The 27363-nt window shown below is 34.9% G+C and overlaps 2 protein-coding genes and 1 long non-coding RNA gene across 16 annotated transcripts in view; 1 reads left to right on the forward strand and 2 right to left on the reverse strand.

Annotated features, from left to right (window-relative positions):
* Positions 1-20445, reverse strand: part of l(1)G0196 (inositol hexakisphosphate and diphosphoinositol-pentakisphosphate kinase) — a 79593-nt gene extending 59148 nt beyond the window's left edge. For 2 of the 14 annotated variants that reach the window (XM_074179800.1, XM_074179806.1), the window contains exon 1: positions 7382-7792. In XM_074179800.1, the coding sequence (XP_074035901.1) occupies positions 7382-7489 (108 nt within the window). In that variant the 5' untranslated portion in view covers positions 7490-7792. Of the gene's footprint in view, positions 1-7365; positions 7797-19479; positions 19498-19583; positions 19699-19761; positions 19877-19964; positions 20238-20347 lie in introns of those variants that run through there. The other 12 variants (XM_074179805.1, XM_074179804.1, XM_074179801.1 and 9 more) reach the window with 12 other exon arrangements.
* Positions 22-24389, forward strand: LOC111502386 (uncharacterized). Its single transcript, XR_002721721.2, has 2 exons — positions 22-385; positions 23252-24389. It is a non-coding gene; the product is annotated as an uncharacterized lncRNA (long non-coding RNA).
* Vps28 (Vacuolar protein sorting 28) lies at positions 24314-25649 on the reverse strand. The gene is made up of 4 exons (XM_023156471.2): positions 25502-25649; positions 25355-25442; positions 25109-25304; positions 24314-24789 (listed from the first exon to the last, which is right to left on the reverse strand). Exons 2-4 carry the CDS (start codon positions 25429-25431, stop codon positions 24418-24420), a joined length of 645 nt encoding a protein of 214 aa, XP_023012239.1. The 5' UTR covers positions 25432-25442; positions 25502-25649; the 3' UTR covers positions 24314-24417.
* Between the last annotated feature and the right edge of the window lie 1714 nt (positions 25650-27363).

Raw genomic sequence — 27363 nt, forward strand, 5'->3', positions numbered from 1 at the left:
ATCACAAGCCATGAACAAATATAAGAGGTGATAATACGCGCCTTGACATAACTTCCAATAGTTTAACTGTCTGATTTCTTCAAACATTCCTAAAAATACGTTTGCTATATCTGTGTTCATAGTTCAATTATGACGGTAAAACCCAAAGTCTTGTGAACAATTCTAGCGACACAAAATATAATTGAAAATCGGTAGTTTAGTTTTAACATAAAATTAGAACAACTGGCGAGAACCATCGAAAATTTGAGGCGTTTTTTTAAATATGTGGATTTATGATATTAAAGCCTGTTGAAAACTATTATGTGCTAATGATCTATACAGTTCTACAAATGATATAATTGGAAACATGTTGTCAAAGAATGCTGATTGGTCCCCCGATATTAAGGTGAGCATTTTTTGTCATGGGTTCATTGACATGATGACCTTGAAAACACTACAATTTTTCCCGAGAGAAATTTTGCGGGAACTTTTTCAATTTCATTGACAACATTCTGAAATAAAATAATAAGTACCCACTACAAAAACAGTAACTGTTGCAAATATAATTTCAGGCAAATTTTTGCTCTTGGAATGTTCTACAGAGTTGAAAACTGAATCTTGAATTCTCAACGAACTTGAAATATTTTTTTGTTTTATAAAAAACAAAAATTACAATTCATTATTGAACTTCATTGATTTTATATTGGCTGATACACCTTTGATCTCTAAATTCCGTTATTAATTGATTACTAATAACAACACATGACTACTAGTGTTGAAGTGGTTGCCTAGTTGCCAATGTTTTATTCAGAATCACTCAAATATGTTGAAAATATAAATCTAAACATGATTCAGAATTTGACTCGGGTAAGTACTGAGACTTAAATTGTGTTTGCTGCCGATTATTATATTTTAGAAGTGTATCCTCATGAAATTATTTTCTGTAACAACTATAATATTCCTGGGTCATTCAGATTTGATAAAAAACTTACTTTTGACCTAACATAACCTAACACTGTCTATAGCAGATTTATTTCCGTATTGACGAAAATATGTAGACTACGGATTCTCTTATGCCAAAAGGAATCTTCAAATTGAAAATAACCTATTTCAGTTTGAGACGAACCCCAAATGACAGCAATCCTTGAACATCTTGAAAAAGAGGCTAACAGCACCCATTCTCTCCTTTCCACGAGAAATGAGCGGATCTTTCAAACCATGGGGTATCGAGAAGATAGCAAGTTGCTTACCAAGAGAATAATTAATGAATGAATTCTATAGCATTCATCTATCTGCAAAGAGAGTTCCTATAATGATAACGATAAACATAGTTCATTGATTAAGTCAGATTCAAGCAGATGAGTTATCCAGGAAGGGGCAATGTTGCGAATATACAAAATGCGGCCCTGTCCTTTGAAACAAGAGTGACTCGAGAAAACGAAAGTGATCTAGTGAGAGAGTTGTATTAGTTTTCATAAAAAGGTCCTTAGGTGTAAACACTACTATAAATAAAATATCTTGAAATTTTTGTCTACTCATAATATATCATATCACTAAAACTGTTTTCAATTTCTGTTTATTTTCTGAAAGGCGATTTTTTCTTATATGTATCTGCCAACCATTCAAATAGCATGTTTTTGTTTCTTCAACATTATTACCGACGTTCATGAATAGACTTCTTAAAATTACAACAGTTTGGGAAGAACGAATGTAATGAGTTGGGCTATCAAAAGACATTTTCTTCAGTGGCGAATATAAGATTAAATAAACAACAATATAATATGAAAAACATAGATTAAAAACAAAAAGGTATAATTAACAAAGGAAATTTACAAGAAAAAAACGGCGAACAATTATTTTAATTTTCTGGGAGCTTATAGCCCGGGGCCCCGCATACTGCTAAGGCCGGCTCTGGCCCCGGCCTGATTACCGGCGAGAATGGTAGAACTGTACAATATAAATTGTATGGCAGCAACTGCAGTCACTAAAAAAGACTGGTTTTTTCTTCCTCGGTTCCATCACATCGATGCAAAAGGACTTTGTTACTTTTTTCTGTCGCCATCGAGCTAGGGTGTAGGTAACATAAGAAGAACTAATGAGCAATCATGGTGAGCTGTGATCGATCACGACCATTGCAAAGAAAATATCCCTTATGTACAGTTGGAAAATTATAGGTACAGTTCCGGCATATATAAAATAGTAGATAGTAAAATAGTAAATATTTTATAAATGCTACCACCATTAGGTACTAGTTGACGAAAAACCTATATTGGCAATATTTCTATTTTTAATGCTGTGTTTGCTGAGAAAAATTACTCGGTCATATTTTTCACAATTTAGAATATCGTTCACTTATTTATTATTGATAAATTATAGCTTTGATTCGGGTGATTAAATAAACTAGGCCACGCTGGATGATGTCGAATTTCATTACTAACCAATTTCAAAAGTAGTCAAGTCCATGGTATTCGCTCTGAAAGGTGGTATTTGAAAATTATGCAATTTTTGAAGGAAAATTTGAAAAGAAGAACTTTCATAGTAAAAGTTTTTCAACTCGATATTAAAAAAAATATATTTAGTCTACAGATACAACGAACAATTTTATTGATTATAAAAAATGACAAAGATAAACGTCATATTTGTTATAACATAGATGGATTGCCACATAGTATACCGGAGATTAAGAAATGACAGTTGGCTTCAAGGGATATTTGTTATACCACAAATAAGATCTTGGCTAGAATACCCACTTTTTTAGTGATGGCGCCGAACGAACTAAGAGAAGTGCTTTGTAATAAAATAGTTTTGAAGAGTTAACGTTCGCTATTCATGTAAAATTGTAACCGGAAGACAAGGCAGATGCTTCAAATATAATAAAAGATTCAACACAATCTCCAACGCGTACAAAGAAAATAGACAAACGCTAACTAGAAGTCACAATAAGCAAAGGAAGCAATTAACACCATTGGAAATGTGTACTGATGAAAAGGATAAACATGTAGTGTAATAAAGAAAAAATGAGATAAATAGTTGATGTTCCTGAAGCTCCTAAAGCTGAATTTGGAAACGGCGATTTCGGTAATACGAGCAGAATATTTTTTATGGAGGACGCGACGATCCCTGATATAGGACATATGTTCCAGCCTTGTATATAGTATGAAAGTAATTCTGGAAATTACGAGTATACCCAGTTGTCACAAAATAGACACTGAAAAATTCAGATCCTTCTGTTCAACCTCAACTAAACTATATGCTGAACTATCAGGTGGTCTGAAGAGTTCGTAGGCTAACGCACAGATGGCACTACTAGTATTAAATCCAATGATTTTTAGTTAAGCTTAACCTTCATAAGAAACGTGTACACATTTCACAGCTGTCGGACTGTTTGTTTATGGGATAGAAAATTTTGAGTGAAGCAACTTTTATTGGTTTGAAGAAAATGGATGAAAATTATTATCGTGTGTTAATAAAGCTTTTCGGCGAAAAAAAAATGTTGAAGCCAAGGCTTTGCTTGATAAACATTATTCTGACTTTGCACCAGACAAATCAACCGTCGAAAAGTTGGTTTGCTAAGTTTAAACAACGTGAAATGAGCCCCTAGGAGGTTGTTACCGACGAAACATTCAAAACGGTCGTCATCTGAGTGGACTGCACGTGGTGAACCGACTCCAAATCGTGGAAATACGCTACAGTCGGTGGGCAAGGTTATGGTATCAGTATTTTGGGGTAGCATGGTATACTATTCATAGACTATCTTGAAAAGGTAAAAACCATCAACAGTGACTATTACATAGCGTTACTGGAGCGTTTGGCGGACAAAATCACGGAAAACAGACCCATTTGAAGAAAATTGGGTTTCGAATTGCTTCCGCATCCACCGTATTCTCCAGACCTAGCCCCCAGCGACTTTTTACAGTTCTCAGACCGCAAGAGAATGCTCGCTGGAAAGAAATTTAGTGCCCATGAAGAGATGATCGTCGAAACCGAACCCTATTTTGAGGCGGCAAATCGTACTATAAGAGTACTATAAAAATGGTTTCGATACATTGCATGATCGCTATAATCGTTGTATCGCCCTAGAAGACAACTAGTTGAAAACTACAATCAAATTTTAACAATTTTTTTGTATGTTAGTCTACAAACTTTTCAGCTCAACTGTTTTATTCTTACTGACACTTACTTTCCACAAAATATTATTGCGAGGATCTGCTACTATCGAAAAAAAAATCGGTTACCCATAGGCACGATGTCGGAAGAGGTTACTGACGCTCGCGATGAAGTTTAGGTGAGGGGCTCTCATTCCGTAAAAAGAAACATTTCCTGAACAGAAACTCTCGTAATGCTTTTGATGGCTAAGGTACAGAGTTAAGTAGATTCACTCCATAATGACGACCTTATATAGACGAGTCTTTAGATCAACCGTGTTTGTCGTCATTGAAAGAATATTAATAATGATATCCTGTTATTATACTGTAACGAATCTGAAGCCGCCCCTGACCGACATGTCGGCTGACTCGCCGAACAAACACATGACATCACCGCGAAAGAATGTAGTCGGGAATCGCCGGTAATTTTCTAGTACCGAACCGACTACAGAATTATTCTAGAAAGTACCGTTACCGATATAAGCACGTCTTCCCGACCCAAGAAGGCAGTTCAGAAAGTGAATCGAGCGGCTAAACAAGAAACTCAAATAGTGGAAATAAATTAAGTGTTAGTGGCTAAGTGTTGTAAATAAATTAGTTTGTGATTACTGAAATATTGTTGGAAATAAATTTGTTCAAGACAGTTAATTCTTTAACTTGTCACAATACAATAAAAAAACAAAAATACGTTTTCCCTTGAATCGTGAAATAAATGAATTTTTTATATATTTTACAGCTATATTAGTTTCGATAGAGTTATTCACACATTTGTCGCTTCTCACCACTATAAACTTTATTATGATACTGTGCCAAACTCCTAATATTGAAAATTGTGGTAATAATGAATTTGTTGTTAACCAAATATGAGAATGACCCTGTGCCGAACAATGCGTAATCGAGAATTAAATAAGAATAATATCAAGAATTAATAACTTCATAACCGTACTACCAAGTAACTCAATATAATAAGACAATTCGCTGTCTGAAAAAAAAAACAATCATACTGTTGTCAATCATGCCCGACAATAACGCCGGCCGCCACTGGTAACCATAAACCAAACGTGACGTAGCTAAGAGCGCACGAATGTACGATGATTCCCCGCCACTCTAGAAGCAGCGAGAATAAAGCTACAGATTTCATCGGAACTTTGGCAAAATTTCCACGGCATTCAATTACGATATTTAAAGGCTAGCCAGGAGGATATCGAGATAGTCAAGTGGACGTTACAGTGCGGTACGCGAAGTAACCTAGTAAGGCGATAGACATTCAAATAATAGTTGAAGTTTTAGTATTTGTATATTTGAAGTGAAATAAAGTTAAGTTTGATTATTCAGTGTGGTCAATTATTGGTCAACCCACGGGTAAAAACGTAACAATACCAATTCTTGACCTTGCCTTGATGTATATATTGTCACTGGCAGTGAACAAATGAAATCGATGACAGTATCAGTGGATCCTTTGATATTTTTAGTCCAAAGATTTCGAGTAATTGACAACATATTTCACAACTTAATATACATGAAAAACTCCTTTATGTTAACGTAGGACGTAGTAATATCATGACATTTTAATGAAATTATAATACGACTTGCGCCCAACAGTCTTGTATTCATAAGTTTTGTCTACAAAATGAAAAAAATCAATTGAAAAAATTAAATATTGATACTTAGCTTTCTTAAGTGGTTAAAGTTTCTGAAACCAATCCTTTTCCGTTGTCGAAACTTGTATTCACTCTAAAAATCTCGCCTCAAACTGTGTTAGTTCTAGTTTTTTTCGACACAAGTCAAAAAAATTAAATGTCCCCAAAAAAACGGTATAAAAATTTCAGCTTTGATGTTGTTTGATGAAGGCAATTTAATTGAGGGCTAATCGAATGATCTATTGGTAAAATTGTTTAATACTCGTGAATACAAGTATGTAAAAACCACTGTGGAATAAAAAAATAATTTGTTGATGATTTGCTTCATTCAACATATGAAAAACTCATTTTGTAAATGACATTTTTATCTTTCTCGAATGACTGTGAAACGATTATATTTTAAAGTAACACAGTAAAAGTATTTTTGAAAGAAAAGTAAGGATTCAAAACAATGTTCAAAATATACTTCAGAATTTGAATATATAATATAATGAATGATTTATTTCAAGTGATATTGGAGACCCTCAATAATGTATCTACATTTTGTCACTTATACCGAAATTATTATTTTGGTAAATTTTCGTTATGTGGACACCCGGCGATTTTGAAAAAATTTTTGACTGTACTTACGTATTTTGATGCGTAGATTACGAATCCGAAAGAAAAAAGCGGCGCTCTCCCTTATTTAAAAAGTTACGGCCCTTCAAAGTTCAGAAAAGGGCAACTTTTCAGCCTTCTTTTTCACTAAAAAAAACTATTTAAAAACACAAGCATTTATTCACTAGGTCACCTTTACACCTTATTCCTCCTTCTTTAACACTTTTCACTTCAATAATCAACATTTTTCTTATGAAAAACTTTACTTCAGGAATATGGACTGCATCAGTCGTACCAACCATATCATTAACCTTAAAAACGTAAAATACAGTGATATGTAACCAAAAAGCAGCTCCGTACATTTTTTAATATTCTTATAAGAAAAATGTTGATTATTGAAGTGAAAAGTGTTAAAGAAGGAGGAATAAGGTGTAAAGGTGACCTAGTGAATAAATGCTTGTGTTTTTATATAGTTTATTTAGTGAAAAAGAAGGCTGAAAAGTTGCCCTTTTCTGAACTTTGAAGGGCCATAACTTTTTAAATAAGGGAGAGCGCCGCTTTTTTCTTTCGGATTCGTAATCTACGCATCAAAATACGTAAGTACAGTCAAAAATTTTTTCAAAATCGCCGGGTGTCCAGATAACGAAAATTTACCATTATTTTTTCCAGTACATCCTCACAACCTATTGTGAATTTGCAATTGAAATACTTTATTAGATCTGTTCCCATATTATAATCAATAAGCCGGACAGTTACTATTTCATAACTTAAAACTATTATTAGTACTCTATGACTATGTACTTGTTGCTTTATCAATATTTTTAATTTTGAAAGAAGTAAGTAAGAAGTTTTGGAATGATTCAAATTAAATTTTTCAAATCAGAAAATAAGTATCAAAATGAAAAAAACTTTTGAATGTAACTCTTCAAGCCTGTGAATAAAAGCATTAGTAAACTTCAAAGCAGAACACAAGCATAAAAACGGTTCTAAATAAAACAAACAACCTTAAAAAATACCAACATAAGAAAAACATGCGTCACAAAAACACAGTGGCTCCGTATCACTTCCCATTCTGCATTTCTTCCACTTTTTTATTCTCCACCAATCATGTATCCATGGCCAATCCATTTTTGTTGAGTTCTATCAAACTGCCGAAGCATCACAACGAATTTTATATTATTACTAATTCAGTTGAGCAGATTTCGTTTATCTTCTAAATGAATCAAGGTTAACACAGATTTATACGAATTGAATTGATGTAAATACACTATTCGACTGATATTGCTAAGAGAATATTCCATTAAATTTGTAGCACCTTATCTTTGGACGAAATAAGTGGGAGAGCGGAGCTAAAATCTTTTTTAAGTTAAATTTCAATATCTAATCATTGAAACTTTACATATTTTTCATTTCAAAGGAAATCGTCCATGGAATATTTCAGTACACACAAAAAAAAACACATACACAATGAACTTCTTATCTGAAATTAATTAAAATGGAAAACACCTGTTAATTCTCTTGAGTCTAGAGTATACACAATGAGAATAACAACAGATATAGGAATGAGCTGATATTTATTGATCATAAATTTACTTCGTCATTGTAGATATATAAATGAGTTTTTGATTACTGCTTCAAAGTAATAAAGTGGTGAACAAAATCTTACGTCACTATTAACACATCGCGATTTATTTGTTCTTTAGTCCTAAACAGAAATCTCGTACATGTTGAAATAACGATTCCTCTTCGAGTAATGGATGGCATTATAAATAGGTTAGGTTAGATCCAAAGTGAGTGGGTCTATTCGACCCGCCACCGCAAATCGCAAGGGTTTATTGTGGCTCACACCTATTCACACTCGACCAAATAAACCCATAGATTGTATGGTGAGTGGTATTTCAAGGCAGATGGAAAGAGTACGGCTCTGACTAACTCCCCAGCGGGGCAGGCACAAAGTATGTGCTCTGCTGTTTCATCATTTTCCAAACAGAGGTGACACACACACACTGTCTTTCGACAGTTCAAGTTTCTGCATATGATGATTCAAATGACAGTGACCTACCTGTAAGAAGGCCTGTTAGACATCGTAGTTCATCCCTACTGTAGTCCAACAACTGTTTGTTGTTGTTTATTCACGAAGGCTGAATAAACGCCTTGGAGTGAGCCAATCCTGGAAGATTCTGCCAGAAGTCCATAAATCTTCTTCTTGCCATTCAGGTGTTCAATATTTGTTTAGCAAAGCCTAAAGCGATGCCAATCACAGGTTCTCGTCCGATGAAGCTCCTTGCAGCACCCTCCTTTGCAAGGGAATCAGCAGCTTCATTGCCTTCCAGGCCAGTATGGCCAGGAATCCAAACCAGAGACAATCTTTCAAGTCTTCCAATCGAGGAGAGTCGTTTTTGGCAATTTGCTACCAATTTAAACATTGCTCGGTAGGAGTCAAGAGCTTCCAACGCCGCTTGACTGTCCAAGAATATTTTCATTGACTTGTGTATGTGGTTGGATTCTTCCAATCTCTCCGCACACACTTTCCGCTTGAATTACAGTCGCATAGGTTCCTAGACAGGTTGATATCTCTGTTCTGGGTCTGCGACTGAAAACACCTGCACCGGACCGGTAGGTGTTTCTGATTCATCTGTGAACCAACAACTATCTGCTCTTAATATTTCCTTCTCCCGGAGGATCTATTACTCTCTACTCGGGAACGGTTCGTAGTTGATCAGTTGGAGGCATAAAGTCAGATGCCATTTCCAGAATTATGTGACTTCCAGTGTCAACCAACAGTCTATTGCACTCTGCATTAAATTGATTTGTGCAATTGGCAATGTGCACAAGCCTATATGCAGTCCGTCTAGCCTCTCTCTCCAGAAAAATGTGTAGAGGAGGTAGATCTAGATGGATCTACATGGCAGCTGATTTACCACAAGTTTCACCACTAATCCTTTGACATGTCAATAGGGACAGTCTGGCTTTGTGTAAAACTTTTTCCAAGTGAGCGTTCCAGGTGAACTTTGTATCAAGGACAATGCCAAGACATTTCACCTCCGTCCCAAATGGAATGACCTCACCATTGAGGGAGAGTGGCGTTAGATCTTCCATTTTTGTCCTGGTGAAGGGGATTATCACAGTTTTGGTGGAGTTGACAGACCTCTGCTCCCTCAGGCACCAACTGTGAACAACGTCCATCGTGCTTTGGAGGACATTACAAGCTATTCTTTCCGACGTGGACCTTAATAAGAATACAAGGTCATCTACATAAGCTTGCAGATCTACTTTTCTTCTGTCGAAGACATCAATCAGACTATCAATCAGGAGCGACCAAAGAAGGGGAGATAGTACCCCACCTTGAGGGCAGCCTCTGTTAACCCTGAACCTAATGGACTCGCCTTGAAGAGTCGTAGTTACAGTTCTGTTTACCAGCATGTTATGGTCGATTCTATACCTTTCCTAGCCAGAGACGATCCTATAGATTTAGGTAGTGCATTGTTGAATGCTCCTTCAATATCGAGAAATACATCAACCGCAATCTCCTTGTTGTCGAGGGATTGGGAGATTTTCTCTACAAGGTTCTTTAATGCTAAATCCGTCGATTTTCAGGTTTGATAAGCGTACTGGTGGTTATTTTAGAAGGATGCATATAATGCCACCCTTCTGATGTGTACGTCCAGTATCCTTTCAAGTCCTTTCAACAGGAAGGATGGAAGGCTGATTGGTCGTATCAATTTAGGGTGTGCTCTATACAATTTTATGAGATTGGATAAAATTATTTCCAGCCCGTTTAGAATAAGAGCTGGAAATACATCATCCTCTCCAGGAGATTTGAAGGGCTGAAACGCCTTGATAGCCCATTCAACTGCCGGTGCTGTGCTTCTTGACGATCTCTCAATCGTTCTTTTTTGGGTGTTTAGCACCCTCGAAGATGGGAGGTCTGTTGTTATCAAGTGTCAGATGTCCAGGAAAGTGGTTTTCTTTACTAGAGGTCATTCAATATATTAAACAAAACCATACACATTCCTAGAGAAGATCTAACACAAAGAATAGTACCTGGTGCAGTACAAATACAGGCAAATTTACCTAAAGTACCTGAAATACCTGAGTTGAGACGTTCGGACTGTATAAAGAGGCAGACGACAGGATGACAAGTTCAGTTTGAGGAATGCCTAGAAGATGACAGTACGACCAGCTGTCGAAAGCGCTCGCAGATAATTAATAGAAATATAAAGCTTCAAATCCTTTTTGTGAAATTTGGGATGTTTAGTGAGTCATCCCCTTTGTTAATGAGGCCTTGCTTTTCGATTTCGATAGCTTCCCTGATTTGTCGAATTCTTGGGTTTTGCACCTGTGTATCTGTTTTGTGGACTCAAAATTAATCTTGTGACCTGTTTGTAGATGGTGTTGAAAGAGGGCAGAGGAGGTTTGTTTTGTTCTTATCGATTAATTTTGAGTCCACAAAACAGATAGCACAGGTGCAAAACCCAAGAATTCGACAAATCAGAGAAGCTATCGAAATCGAAAAGCAAGGCCTCATCAACAAAAGTGATGACTCACTAAACATCCCAAGGATTTGGAAAACAATAATTAAAAACAACCACCAAAGACAACCACAAATTGATAATGAACCATCGCAGGTAGGAGAACCGCCAGAAGCCATTAACAACCCTCAGGTAGAAAAACAGGTAGGAGAACTACCACAAGCCATCAACAACCGTCAGGTAGGAAAACAGGTAACAAATCCATACAACTTACGCAAGCGAAACCATATAAAAACAACACAAGCAGAACCTAACATCAGTTACACCTCTCGAAGCGAAGCAGTAACTCGTCTTGATAATGCCATCTGAGATGATGGCGAAACGTCGACTATCGAATAGTACAAAACGGATGAACACCCGGAAAAACAACACATCATATTCTACCATCCGTGAAAACCTACATTGTATATATATATATATATATATATATATATATATATATATATATATATATATATATATATATATATATATATATATATATATATATATATATATATGCTGCTGCTGGAAGGTAGGGGGCACTATATTGTTTACTTGCACTATACAAACAAACGTTTTCAATGAGAAGGATCAGAGAGCCACCCAGCATGAGCTGTGATGGCCTGGCCAACGTCGTTCTAAAAAAAATATGGACCGATGACGCCACCAGCCCAAAATCCATACCAAACAGTGACTTTTTCGCGATTTATGGACGCTCTTGTATCTCTTGTGAATTGGTATCGTTCCAAATTCGACAATTTTGTTATTTCACGTACCCAATCATCCAGAAATGTGCCTCATCGCTTAAGATTATTTTTTCATGAAAATTAGGGTCAGTTGCTCCAGAGCCAAATCTGCGAACACACGTTGTTGTCTATGATCGTTTACTTTCAGTTCCTGAGTCAGTTGAATTTTGTACGGGTGCAGGCCCGACACAAAATTCGCCAAGTTGTGGTCTGCGAAAGGCCGAGTTCTTGTGAGCGACGCGAGATCGAATACCCCGGATTATCCTGCACACTCTCACAGACAGTGGACTCCAATTTATCCACCACATTGCGAACAGTCGCAGAAGCGCGCGGTACGTTGCCCCAACAGAATACCCATTTTTATGAAACAATTTTATTATTTGCACGTGTTGTTGATTGATATACCGTCCATGGTGATTCGGCAAAACAGACTACATAAATGACAACTAATTTGACAAATGTAGCTTCAACAAGATGACCGTTATCAATTGTCAAAGTTCGAAAGTCCCTGTTGATGCTAGGTTGAATTACGAATGCAAGAATCCTCAAAGGACAGTTGAGTCTAACAATGCATTTGTGGTTCAGCCTACCACCAGTGATGAGACCTGTGGCAATGTCTGCAGTTGGATCACATTTTGGGGTTTTGGTTTCATCAACTTAGTATTTAGCTATTGGTTCACATGACTAAATATGTAGGACATTTTCATGATCCTTATGAACGAAATAGACCCCTTTCGACATACTATATCATTCAACAAAAGTTACTTTGTCTACATCAAACTAACTTACTTTACCTATATTAAATTGATTATTCTACTTATGACATGTGATATATGAATTAACACCTTCCAACTGGTAATAAATGAATGCCACTTTGCAATGACGTCACTTGGCGTGTGATTTTCAATCAATTTGATGCCTGTTATGTGGTTTTGACAAGGTAAACATTTGGTTTATGTGATCAGGAAATTTGGAACATGTGTTTTTCAGAGGTATGAACTTAATTTCATTTGTTCATTTTGTTATGCTGAATCCAATCATTTTAAGTCTTGTAGGCAATTAACATCGTATAAGAACTGCAAAATGCATAAACAACTTTGTTTCAACTTTCGTATGAACTGGAAAGTAAGCAACAATCCACTGTTTGGGTATTTCAAGATGAACTGAATTCCACAAAAGTTGTTCCTCCACAAAGCAAATGATCGATAGTTTACATGCTTGCCTGCCCCTGCAGAGAGGGGCGTTAGAATACCCTGCTGAGGAAGGTATCATCTGAGAAGGTTGCAGTCTGCTTATATGACACCTCATCCTAAGGTGTGTATCCATGCCGAAGGAACGTACGAGGCCTATTCAAAAAATAGGGTGAATTTTCATGTTTTTCAAGAAAAAACCATTTAATCATCAATTTCTATTTTATCCTCTTGAAAGTAGTCCCCCTCAAATTTCTGATTGATTCGGCCGTTACTTGATGAAGATCCATAGTAATTTTATATACTACACCTTACGATTTGATCTTTTCAAAAAAAATATATCGCGACGTGTTTCTCAAAATCCATTAATGGTTTTTCCACAATACTTGACGTTTTCTTCGTATTTTTTAGCGCAAGCAGCACATAACTTCTAGCTTTCATCCTAAAAGATTGTGCACTTCTGCTTGCTCGTCCTCTATCTATAATAATTAATATCTGCCTAAGATCGGCTACAATACCATTTTCAAGAAAGGAGATAGACGAGATATTTCAAATTATCGGCCTATCTCTATTATTTGCAACTTTGCAAAGGTCTTTGAGATTCTGCTGGAGCGAGTTATATATCAGCATGTAAGTTGCAATATAAGTATAAACCAACACGGTTTTATGAAAAATCGTTCAACGATCACCAATCTTCTGACTGTAACCCAACATATTGCTGAATCTATTGACAATAGGGCCCAAACTGATGTTATTTACACAGACTTTTCTAAGGCCTTCGACAGGCTTAACCATAGCATTCTACTAAACAAACTAGTAGCCTTTGGATTATCTACATCCTTCTTCCGGTGTTCCACAAGGGTCGAATCTGGGACCGTTGCTCTTCAAAATTGTCATTAATGATATTGCAGATGTTATAGATGTGTAAATCCTTTTGTATGCCGATGATCTAAAACTATACTGCCTCGATGAGAACATAGATGATTGTGTGAACCTCTCAGCAAACGTAGGACGGGTTGTAGAATGGTGTTATCGAAATAACTTGTCGCTAAACCTTGATAAATGTAAGGTCATATCCTGCAGTTTATAAACGAACATCTTGATCTTTGATTATTCAATAGAAAACGTTTCCCTGGTAAGACCAGAAATATTTACTGATTTTGGTGTCACATTTGACACTCCACTATCATTTAATAGGCATATCGATAATGTTGTAACCTCCTCCTGTCATTTGTACGGATTAATTGCACATAACAGTAGTAATTTCAATGAAACTTTGACCTTAAAAACTTTATTCTATGCTTTCATAAGATCAAAGTTACAATATGCGTCAGTTGTGTGGAGCCCCTTTTATCAATATCATATTGATAGAATAGAAGCAATTCAACGATGATTTTTAAAACTGCTAAGCCTAAAAACCGATGGCATTTATCCTCCAATGGGAACAACCCACTCTGAATTGCTACAAAAGCATAACTTTTTCAGTCTCGAAAAAGGCGCGAATATTATAGTGTTGTACTAACCTATAAAATTATCAATTGGAGAATTCTCCAATCCATACCATGTGTAAAGTTACAAACTCTGTCAGCGATAATTTAGATATATTTAGGTGCAAATTGTCAGATATAAAATCCCACTTCCTAAAATAATTGTTTTGTCACCTACAATAAATATAAACTTGTAATCTTTATAGTCACTTGCTTGTGATGTATTTATTATACTCTGTTATTTCCTGCTCTGTAATTGGGCTATGTCCTGTAGAGTATTGTATTACAAATAAATAAATAAATACACAAATAATACTCCTTACTGCCAATACGTCCATGCGGCAAGAACTCCACTACACATTAAAAAAATGCCCAAAATATCCGGAAAAATTTCATGGCATATGTCGACATCCTCAGCAACTTCTCTAATAATGATTTGAGGATTCTCCATAATAATTTTCTTCACTTTCTCAACATTTTCATCGGTTGTTTATGTGCTGGCGTGTCTTGGGCGAGCATCGTCATTCACGTATTCTCGACTTTCTGTGAAAAACTTGAACCACTTGTAAACATTTTTCTAACTCAGTACAATCACTGTATCCCACTGTCAATATTTCAACTGTTTTTGAGCACTCAATTCTATTTTTTACACAAAATTTGATGCACTAAACATCCACTAAACATGCTAAACAGCAGAAAATGTGAAGATATTCAACATATTTTTGAGACGAGTGTAGCAACATAAGAAATCGCTAATCGAAAATACGTAGCCCGCGAAATTTGAACATTCACCTTATTTTTTTAACAGAACTCGTAAGGTAATCTTCAAGATACTGGACTCTTTATCGTTGTAGAAAGTTTTGTCAAGGTAATATGGAACACTGCCGTGGTGGACCTCCTTTCCCTAAATCTATTCGTGTAACCTTCTAAAGGCCATCAAGTAACCAAGTTTCTGGAGGAGATAGATGCCCTATAAATCTGCCTTGCACCAAGCAACAGAAGCAGGAGCAACTTGCGAACCCAGACCCAAACAGAGGCGTAAATAAACTTGCATGGCTAAATATATATAATGTACCGTCAGGTATAGTTGACTTAGTGGTGCCCTCAAATGGAAAGGTCGCCGTGGGCATTGGGGTGGGAATTTTGCACCATGAACATCCAACAACTTCGTCAACCAATCAAGTGGAATCTCTTTAGTATGCCAATATGGCTACTGTAGATACTATTCCAGAAGATGGTACGATTTTTGGCGCGATTAATATACTGAAGCCATAGGAGGGCATCTTCCTAAAATGCGCCGAGGAGGATTTTGTGATTTGTCTTAATGATCCCAAGGTAATTTATTTCATTTAAATAGGGATCCTTGAATAAAAACAACTAAATAGTCCATGTAAAGTGAATCAAAAGAAAACATATAAATGCATAATCACTTAACCATTAGGAAATCATAATTGCATAATAATTTTCTTCGTGGAATAAGTGAAGGGTCCTAGTTTTACAGGTCGTCTAAAGGGGTTTAGGGTGGAAATATTTTGGAAATTTGTATCACGAAAAATTAACTTTGACACGGTGGTCGATGCTACAAGATAACCATCACGTCAGAGTTTTCTACGTCGCCTGAGGGGGTGGAAATCATATCACAGAAAATTAAATTTGTACATCTACAAAATTGAGATTTGTTTTTCCAAGTGATCGATTATTGAAGATAAGCATCACTTACGAATTTTCCGCCGCTTGAGGAGGTGGAAATAGAGCGAAAAGAAAAAAATTGTATCATTAAAGTTTGAGTTTGTACACATACAAGATTCAGATTTCATTCCTGTTGATCAATTGAACAAGATGAACTTTGATGAAAATATATTGATCAGACAAAAAGAGCTAATAAAACTCGTTTCAAAGATCACACAACACACATCCAATTTCAGAAACCAGAAAAGCCTAACGTCGCTCAACAGGCCTTCAACAACAGCCATAGAATAAATGAACACTCTAAAACTGTTGGGATTGGTACATAAGACTACACTTTTGGATGCTTTCGAAAAACTGGGAAAACCAAAGTGTGACACGAAAACTATGAACAGTGACAAAGGTCGTATTTCAAATAAAACATTATTCATTTGTTAAAAATTACTCTTGTAAAAATGAATTACTCTTGTTAAAAATTTGCAGGAGCTTTCACAAATACTTTTCACGTCAATATGTAACCATGAAATCATCGATGTTCTAAAAGTGGAAGTGTACTCTGTTAGATATTTATAAATTGTTTTACGTCATCTTCTGAAGACGCCAACTTGATTGGTGAAACCCACGTGCTGGTTTTGAACAGGAATAACATATCTCAATCTTGTGAATGTAAAAATTCCAATTTAATGATGATTTTTATTATTTTCATATATTATATTAAGACGGGCGGAAGAACTTCGGTCGATAGCCAGTTGAGCAAAATTATACTTTTGTTCAATAAATTACAATTATTATTATTATTAGGTTTAAACGGACGAAATCAGAAATTCATCTTCAATTCTATAAAGATATGCGGAACTATGTGAATAAAGCCATCAAACGAGAAAAGCAGACATTTTTCTCATTCAAATTTAATAATAGTACTTCCAAGGATATGTGGAAAACTCTAAAACAAACCAATATTGTTACTGGAAAATCAACCAGCAACCGACCAAGGACGGTATACTATACTCATTTTGTTGGATTTCAGTAGGGCGTTTGATACCCTTAATCACACACTTTTACTTGGTATTCTGAGATATATAGGGCTTTCGGGTACAGCTATTCGCTTATTAGAAAATTATTTGAGAAATAGATTCCAGAAAGTCTCTATTGACGACATAGAGTCTGACTATCTTCCACTCACATCTGGAGTACCACAAGGCTCAATATTAGGTCCTGTGCTGTTTGCTCTTTACTCCGGTAATCTTCTTAGAAGTATTCGGCAATGCAACATTCATTGTTATGCGGATGATACCCAAATTTATTTAAATTTTCCGCCTCAAAAAACGAATGACGCATGCGAGATAATCAATAGGGAACTCGGTATATTCGTTAAAAATGCTATTGATCATTGCCTGATTATAAACCCCACAAAATCAAAGGCTATCTTATATGGACCCAATAAGAAGCGAGTTGATGTTCTAAACTCAGTAGATATCAAAATTAATAATGAAAATATCGAAATTGTAGACGTAACCAAGGTTCTAGGAGTATTATTGGATTTCAACCTGAGGTTTGAAAAACATGTAAATGCGTTAGTGCAAAGAGCATACTCATCCTTACGAGTTATATATGGTGTATGTCAATGTCTTCCTATTAGGTTGAAATCCTTACTCTGCGAGACCTTGGTTTTATCTAATTTCAATTATGCGAACTCCGTATATGGACCAAATTTAACCAGCCAATATAAACAAAAAATTCAGAAGGTACAAAATTCTTGCCTTCGGTTAATATATGGAATAAGGAAGCGAGAAAGAATTTCCAACAAGATATGTGAAACGGGTTGGTTGAATATGGAAAACAGAAGATTTCTACATTCTGGAAATCTCTTTCATAAAATCATCCTTACCGGAAGACCTTCCTATCTTCATCAGAAAATAACATTCCGCACTGATGTTCATAATGTCAATATTATACATCGAGGAATTTTGTCCCCGCCCCCATTCAGAACTGAACTCCTCAGGAGATCGTTTAGTTACCAGATTTGCAAGATATATAATCTCATCCCACCAAATTTCAAAACAGGAAGTATCCAAACTTTCAAAACCCAACTTAAAAATTTTTTGTTCAGGACTTATCAGTAGGTTTTATTTATTATTTTCACATATCAAGGTTGAAAACTGCCGCTTTCACCAAAAACTGTATAGACATTTTTTAATATTTTTTTATACATTGTTCTTTTGTATCATTCAATAGGTACGCATAGGTATTTTTCAGGGTTAAGTGGAAGAACAACAGAGTAGCACTCTCCGCTGCCGAGTTGAACTTCGCCCTTTATTTTCTTAAATGTATTATGAAGGATTTTTTTTTTATGTATTAAAAGAGGAAATAATAAAGACGTTATTATTATTATTATTATTATATTGAGAGATATAGATGTGAAAGAAAAAATTATAATTTATAATTTTTCTCTCATAATAATAATACATGTCATTTATTGAACCAAATTCAATTGATCCTGCAGGCTATTGTCCAAGGTCCTTCTGTATATTAAATTACATGAATTATTTCTTAAGAGTAATTAATATTAGCGATAATTCAAGTAAAAAAAGGTTCAATTTAGAATATGGTAAATCTGTTCAAGAATTTTGTGCTGAGGGTGTCTGTGGTTTGGTGTTATGTTGGTTGATCTTCTTGGAGCATATTTTTATATTTCTAAATATTGCCAGTTTCAGTATTTTCAATACTGAGATTCATATAAACTGTATTGGCATTCTAATTACTAGCTAATTTCGTGAGTTATTAGTTAATTATCTGTAATACTTTGAAAAATAGGACCTGTCTTCTTGCTGGAGTTTGAACTGAAAAGTAAAGTTCTTTCTCAATAATTCATGATCAATGTTAGACCAAGCTATGTTGTAGTCTGAATGTTTGAGGTATTTAATCTGCCTAGACCAGTTATACTTTGTAAGAGTTTATTACATCTAGTTGTCTTAGGATCCAGTTGATTCAGTGTAAGATATAGATATAAAGTTACATTAAGAGTTGTTTATGATTCTTAGATGACTCTTGTGAGTTTTTAAAATATTCTCTTTTAGGCTGGCTGTTATGAGGGTTTTTAATGATCTCTGAAACAACTTAGAAGATAGATTTAATGCTAATAATGTGCTCAAGGCTCAAGGTTAAACATTTTTGACAATCTGTTTTTTCATTAACCAGCTTGTCACCCTCCCCTACCACAACCCCTAGAAGTCAAAACCAGTGTGAGCTAAAGATAAATTAAATCTCAGCTTTCAACGTGTGATTCCTAGTACAGGTTAGACAATACACAGTGAAAATCGATCATCCAGCAGTAGGGCTTGAACCATTGTTTCACATAGCGGTCGATTGAATGAGTACAATGAACCACTCACGCTGAGCCAACAGACTAACGTCTCAATGTGATGTGAAAAAAAAAAGAAGCAATTGATTCCCACCATTCAGTGACTTATTGTACTACTGTTACTTCAAAAGTACCATATCAAAACAATAAGGACGACAATCCAAGCAGATGTTAGTGTAAATCTCCAAACCAGAAAATCAAGTTATTATATGCATGAAAACCCATTTCATAATAGTACCCCGTGCCAGTGTAAAGGTGAAAGCATGGGACTGTCTACATGTTCAATAACAACTGATGGGATTTCTCCTCCTGTTTGTCTACTACTAGCGTCCATCAACAAAAAGTGCAAGGAACTAAAAAAAGGCAAGAATGTGCGGAGGTCAGCGAAGAAAGAAACTAATTCTAAATAAACTTACTGCCCCTACATAGAAATGTGTAGGTCTGGTTGCTTTACGCAAACCCTGATAACCATGCTCCAGTTCTGTATAGGACATGACCTAAGCGATACATTCCTACTGTATGTTCCTACAATAAATATTTGAATTGGGTATATTGTCAGAGATTAATTTTGGTGCATAGTAATTCAACAGAATGATTTTGAATTACGGATTTCCCTTACCAAAATTAACTTGTAGCTTTGAGCAGGTCACAGAATATTGATCAGGATTACCGATTACGTAAAACTTTCCCAAAATATCCAATTGTTATCTAGGCAGTTGCACCTGATTGTTACTTTCAATCACTCATAATATCACACTATTTGACAAGAGAAAAATTTATAAATTTTCATCTCCATTATTCACTGGACCATCTAAACTGTGAATTTACTTCCGGGTGTGGGTTGGCCAACCTGCTTCACGACGAGTATACAAAGAGAAAATCCCGCTAAAATGTTGGAAATGCTTTCCCATTCTGTAAACGATTCCGTTTATTTTTATATCAAAATTTTAGTTTGAACTCGAAGATTGTTTATAGCCAGATCCACAAAACAGATCTACTCACCGATTTATGAATTTAATACACCATGCACCACATTTTGAAAAAAACAATTTTGACTACCGTTATGAAGAAAATGTCATAAGTCACAAATGATAGGCAAGCCTACCAACAAAATATATAACACACTCGAATAGGCACTAAGGTCTAGAGACAAACATCCGATCCACTGCTACACGAAGAAAGCAACTAATGACATGCTAAATCATTCATTGCAGATGATTTCAACTTCAACCACTATAAGGGACCGTCTATACATTTTAAATTATGACGTATAGGTCAGCAGAAAACTCACAAAAAAAAAACAGTCATAAAACTTTGAAACCAATTTACCAATAGTATATATATCCACTGAATTATACAAAAAGAGAACAGTGTTTGTGTATCAATGTTTATATGGAAATAACTGTTTCGAGAGAGCTTTTCTTTCAGTTTGTGTGTGAAAATTACTTCTTTGCCTGAACTAGGTATAGGTACATACGCACATCTTTATATAGAGTTTATTTTTTCGAAATTGATTGCTTTCTGGCTTTTTTAGAAAATTTCCACATTTTTTGTATGAAGATAGAGAAGTAGAAAGCCAAAACCTTTCCTTCTCAAAAATTAATATCTCCTGAAAATATACCCCTTTCAATTAGATTTAATATAGGGGCTTTCATTAGGCGCTTCCTATCTTTAAATTTAAATAAAACAAAGTGTGTGTGAGATACCATTGAAATTTTGTATTCGTTTGAAAGATCTGTCGATGTCATTATGTGTGGAATATAACATCGTTCAAATGTCCGCCACAGCTTCTCTATGGGTAGAGCGCATTCGAAACGTTCAATTTTCCATGACTCTGGCGCATAAATGATGTCAGGGAATTTTTAGAAGTTGATTTGTTTTAAAATGTGTTTTTCCGTTAACCCTCTGTTTCCTCTTCATGAACGACACCCTTAGAAGTTTATCCTTGCTCGTGCTAATTGAGGATTAACGAGTTGTCTTATCTTTTAACGTGCGATCTTTAGCAGCTTTCAGAATAATCTTCTCCATTTTCAATTATATTCGAAGAAGTAAAACCTTTTTCAGAACAACTCCCATATATCTTTAATGTTAAATACTCTAGAATGGTTATCTATAGAAAGTAGGCTTAGAATTCAACGATGATTTATATTTACAAAATGTTGCATAACCTTCTACCTTCATATTTTGAGAAATTTGTAATTTTTAATTATCAAATCCATCAGTATAATACTAGAATAAGAAATAATTTGTAAGTAAATGATCATACAAAAACGTTCAACACTAAAACATTAATTCTTAATGGATTTATCAAGTATAATAGTCTACCTGAAAATGTAAAGTATTCTAACAGTCTTATTATGTTCAAATGAAATCTATTAGACCATTTAAGAGACCATTAAGGTGATACCAATTATTTACTATTTTTTTTTGTATTTTCAATTATCGTAGGTAAAGGTGCGTATTCACCAAAAAAGCGAACAAGAGTGAACGAGCATTCTGCATCAATAATCAATAATGAGCGAACACGAGCAAACATACACGAATGCTCGCTTTTTTGTGAATAAGCACCTTCAGACATATTTACCGCGCACGCACTACTCGCACAAAGTAGATGGATCAACTACGACAATATTCGCTCTGGTGTGGACGAGACATCAATATATATGTCGAGCAAACATACACGAATACTCGCTCGTGTTCGCTTTTTTGGTGAATACGCACCTTAAGACTACTTCTTATTAACAAATATCCGTAGATCTTTTTTTTCTATTATTGTGTTTATATATGTATATTAATGTTATCCTATTTGAATAAAGCATTTCATTTTATATTATTATTTGAAATATTACATAAACTATATATCACCTGACAAATTTTCAGCTAAAAAAAATCAGTGAAATTTTTTTTCAGACATGTTTTCATGAGCGTCAGAAGTGTAATCCATCCCCTAATAAACGACAAAACAACTGACCTTTGTTCAATTTTTGTATTATGTAATATCTGACAAATTTTCGATTGGAAATAAATCTTTTTTTTCTAGCTGACACACACAAAGTTTCGTAAAAGTTGATTGAAGCATACCTGGAGTTATTACTATCATATCATGATATCTGAAACATTCACTGAGGCTACACAATCCTTTTCTTTATTCAAGTTAAATTATGATGATGTAATATATATTTTTGAGACATTCAACTCCAAATATGTTTCCAAAAAATTTTTATTAATTTGAAGAACAATTATCTCAGAAATCATTCGCGTTTAAGGTAACACTTTCTCAAAATGGCATGTTGAATTCAACTTACATTTTTCGTATCTTTTTTTTCTATTGAAACGTCTCAATATCATGTTTGCTTGTTCCTACAAAATATTTAATTTATTTTGCACTCTGTTAAATTTCTTTAGTCACCTGAAAATGTAGTACATTCTTTTCATTTAATGCTAATAATTTTTTGTTTCATTTTATCTATTACAACGTTCACATAAGCTTTATGTTCAAATTTCCTTTCACTTTACATAATCAATAATATTCTCATCATAACATAATCTCGCTGTTCTAAGAGAATCGATGAAAAAACACTGTGTTCTGATTTACTAACTAACAAAGATGTTACTTTGAAAATGGCCAGGTACTTCTTGAATTCCCTTCAACACATTTCCATATTTGTTAGCTTTTGAGAGTTTCACACCATTTGGCTTAGAAATGCATGAATCCAGTTGACTATTATGAAGCCACAACACATCTTTAATGAGAAAGGTCTAAGATTACTTCAGTTGTCTACCCTCATTTAAAATTAAATTGAATCACATTTTGCCTCTACTCTACAGAGGTCTTCTTTTTTGTTTGCCTTTTATTGACAGAAGAGATATTCTTGTTGGAAAACTGATATATACATATATTTTCAGCGTAATATATCACGAGCTTGTACAAACAACAAAAGAATATATGACAGAAGTAACTACCATCGATCCAAAATGACTAGTTGAATATGCCCCTGCATTCTTCAAATTCTGGTACCCAACAAAGCTGTCCAAATTCAAGAAAAACCAGAGGCTGGAGCCATTATACAATAAGTATGTAGAGGACAATGCTTGGGAAAGTATCAAGAGTCAGAAGAATAATAAAATTATTTAATAAATTTTTTTTTTTCAATTCATTTTTTTATTTTGTACATATGTAGTAATAAAAGGTCTACTATGAATTTTGTGTACCTTTACAAAACACTATTTATGAGAAATATATTTAGAAAGTATTTTCCAGAAACTAATCTCTACTAAAAATATACTCCATTCAGTTTAAACAAGATTCCTATGGCTGGGATTGAATCAAATAAGAAAATGAATGTCATTACGTACTGTCATCGATAACATGAGTAGATTAACTCATTCGTGACAAAAAATCGTAATTTTATGAATGGATTGAGTGTTTTTTCTTATAATGTTATTCAGATTTGGTACTGAAGAGCCGATAAGGCAAGTGTCTTACGGTGAAACATCGGATGTATACCAGTGAGGATGACAGTGTTCCATGTATGTGCGAAAGCAACTATTGGGAGTCGTGAATAGGCTCCAGATGGATGTTGTATTTGCAGAAAGGCATACCGATATGATTCAAAAAGCAATCTGGGATTCTTCAGAAATGTCAGTAAGAAAGACCCTTAAGAAAGATCAGAAGTTTGGTAGATGGTAAAGTGCTTCACATACATATTTCAAGTGCCTTTCAACAGGCAGCCTGAGTGTGAGACTCCAGATGGATGTTGTATCTCCAGAAAGATATGTGATAAATTTTTTTTAGTAGATAGAACATTATTTCGAAATTGACAAAACCCAATATTAATTTATAATATTGGTTCAAAAACTCACCAATTTTCAGTTGTACATATGTATAGGTAATTAAAATTATTGATTCATTTCATGACAGTGGTGCGCGATTCAAAATGTTTTGTTAAAACTTAACATCAAACAATATTATTTTAAGCTAGTTTGTATTTTTTTGATTCATACACCAATAAAATCCAATTCTGGATTCACAATCCACATATAATATCCTCTAAAAAATAAAATTGCATTTCTCAATTACTCTCATGTAGTACTTTATTGAAGGAGGCATATGAACTCTCCAGATCAAAAAGCAACTGCCTAACTTGAGATTCTGATAATTCATCAGAAGCCTGCATAGAATTGAGCGTAGCTAGCCATTCCGAAACTTTCTCTTTTCCCTCAAAATTTGAGGGCAGAATACTAAGTCTGTTCATTGTATCCACCAAATCCCTCAACTCCGGATGCAAGTCATCCATAGCTCGAATCTCCAACCTCAATTTGTCCATAATTGTTATGAATAGTGATACAATATCTGCTATACATCTGCTTGTGTTGCCTTTGTCATCCTTTATTGTTATTGGACGATCTTCCTTGATACGTTCTAAAGCAGCTGGACAATCAAGCTGAAAAAATAAAAAACTAATATCTCCCAATCAGATGATTGATTCAACTACCAGGAATGGAACCATTATTTAAAATACATAGTCGACTTAAATTTAAAAATGTTAAAATATGAAATATATGAAAATTTACAACAATGCCATAAACCTAAAATTGAAATAAATTAAAATTTTGTAAACATATTCACACCATTTAGAAAAAAAAATTAAAAAAAGTAAAATAAAGCACTTAAAGCAGAGAACAAAATTTGCACAATCGATGGCTGTGCCAAGTTGGTACATTTGCAGAGTGCAAATGTGCATTTTAAATGAATAAACTCACTCGATATTTCTTTACAAAAGTATCAACTGTTGGAAAGTCTTCTCCCTTAACTTGTCGAAAGGCTGCTTTGTACTGCACCAACAGCTTGCTACATGCTCCTGTATATTCTTTAGGAGTAACACAATCCCTAATGTAAGCTTTTTCTAAATGTTGTAGGGTGTTTATCACGGCATAGAGATCAGCCAGGCTATCAAATCTAGAAAAAAGTGTTACAATGAAAAAGTATTGCATTTAATTTTTACCAACTTTTCTCGTTCCCTAGCATTGTGATAAAGTTTGACTTCTTCATAAAGCTCTGGGCGATTTTCCTGGGATGCAGACATTTTGCAGCAAACTGAAAATTAAATTGTTATCTTTTCTTTTGTATCAAGAAATAAGTGAAGAGGCGTGTACTTTTTCTGTAATCTTTGTGGTTTGTTTTTAATAAAGAAAAGTGAGATGTGCTACACAGAAACTACATATGATAAAAAACGACGGAAGATAACAACAACAACAACAACAATTAATTGTCACTAAACCCCGAGTTGTCAAAATCAATTGTCAAAGTCTAAATCATGTTGTCATTGCCAGCTGATGAATCTCTTATACACATCGAAAGGAGGATCCAGTTAATGAACATTTGGTCGAGTGATATCACCAGCGGTGCGGAAACTTTGTGAGAAAAACACATAATTCATATTTATATCTTGGAAATCTGTGGTCCTTAACTTACAGATATTTCAGTGTGTTGTGTGTTTAAAACTAGAAACTAGAACGCATTTCAGCTATGACGGATTGACAAATAGTGTAATCGGTGCGACTGTGAGGCGTTTTCTGGCGCTCATGTATTCAAAACGTATTCGTGAGTGATTCGAATACATTCATTCTGGCGTTGAAACGATGACGTCACACTGTGACTGTGACAAATTGAAGAATCAACTGTCTTAAACAAGTTTATTTTCAACAATATTTCACTAATCACAAACTAGTTACTAGTTTATATTCAACACTTAGCAACTAACGTTTAATTTATCTCCACTATTTAAATTCATAGTTTAACCGCTCGATTCGCTTTCTGAACTCAACTGCCCTCTTGGGATGAGAAGCTGGCCTTATATATCGGTAACGATCGTTCTAGAATTCTTTAGTCGTTTCGGTACTCAACTAGCGTTTAACCGGCGGTTGCCGACTGCATTCCTTTTGTGGTGATGTCATGTATTTGTGCGCTGGCTGACATATTGGTCAGGGGTGGCTTCAGATTTGTTACAGGACTATATCACTTTATGATCAACAGCGATTGCACGCGTTTTGATTTCATATGTATGGAAGCATGATTTCGTTCTTATTTGTTGGGATGATAGGCCTGATTCGTATTTTGTTGAGTGCCGATAACCAAAAACCAAACTTCATTTATGTGAATAATCTCTTCTTTTCGGTTGGAATTGTCTATATATTTGTATTGTATAGTTTAGTTCTAAATTCTATCTAGCACTTAGGTCTCTTCCAGCTGTTATGTCGATATGTCCGAGGCGATACATTTCTCTTTTGTTCAAAGAGCCGGATTTTAAAACTTCTTTTCGTCGTTTCAATGCAGTCCGATCCAATCCTTACAAAGGATTCAAAATATTCCAGGTAAGCTAAATATCTCTGATATTTTTTGTTAGCCGGAATAGCGGTTTTAGATAGGTATATTGTGCAAAAGTTGGGTGAACTTGAAAGTCTGCCCGAGGAACATGAAGATTTGAAGAACTGCTTCATAGTGAATAGGTATAACGAAACCGAATTTTGGTGGACAATAATCTAAACACGATAACACTAACGCTGTTTCGACCTGCCATATATGTACCATCACTAGTTCTAGACTGAACCATGAATGAATTGTTTGCCCAAAGATCCCTTTGGGAAAACAAGAACTCATTTAAGCTGTTATTATTTTGTGCATGCCAATTTCATTGATTTCATTTTTAGTGACCGCCCCGTTTTACGAATTTGCCCCCCCCCACACCCATCAACCAGGATAAATACCTACGGCAGACGGCCCTTAAACCTCACAAAACATACGGATATAATTAGGAATACTTGTAGTTATGACATCTGATCAAAAGTAAAACGAAATTCTGTACATGAAAAATTGATTAACATTCATGATTCACGATGAGACGAGGTTGAGAACAAAAATTGATGAACGACAGAACAAAAATGACCGTCCAAGTAAGAGAAATCACTTTACTTTAGTTGCCAATTACGTTCATCTTGAGGATGCGATTAATATTAAA

This window comes from Leptinotarsa decemlineata, unplaced genomic scaffold, assembly GCF_025532065.1.
Source record: "Leptinotarsa decemlineata unplaced genomic scaffold, Ldec_3_MD MMD2_tig00026282_RagTag_RagTag, whole genome shotgun sequence".
Classification (NCBI taxonomy): Eukaryota; Metazoa; Arthropoda; class Insecta; order Coleoptera; family Chrysomelidae; genus Leptinotarsa; species Leptinotarsa decemlineata.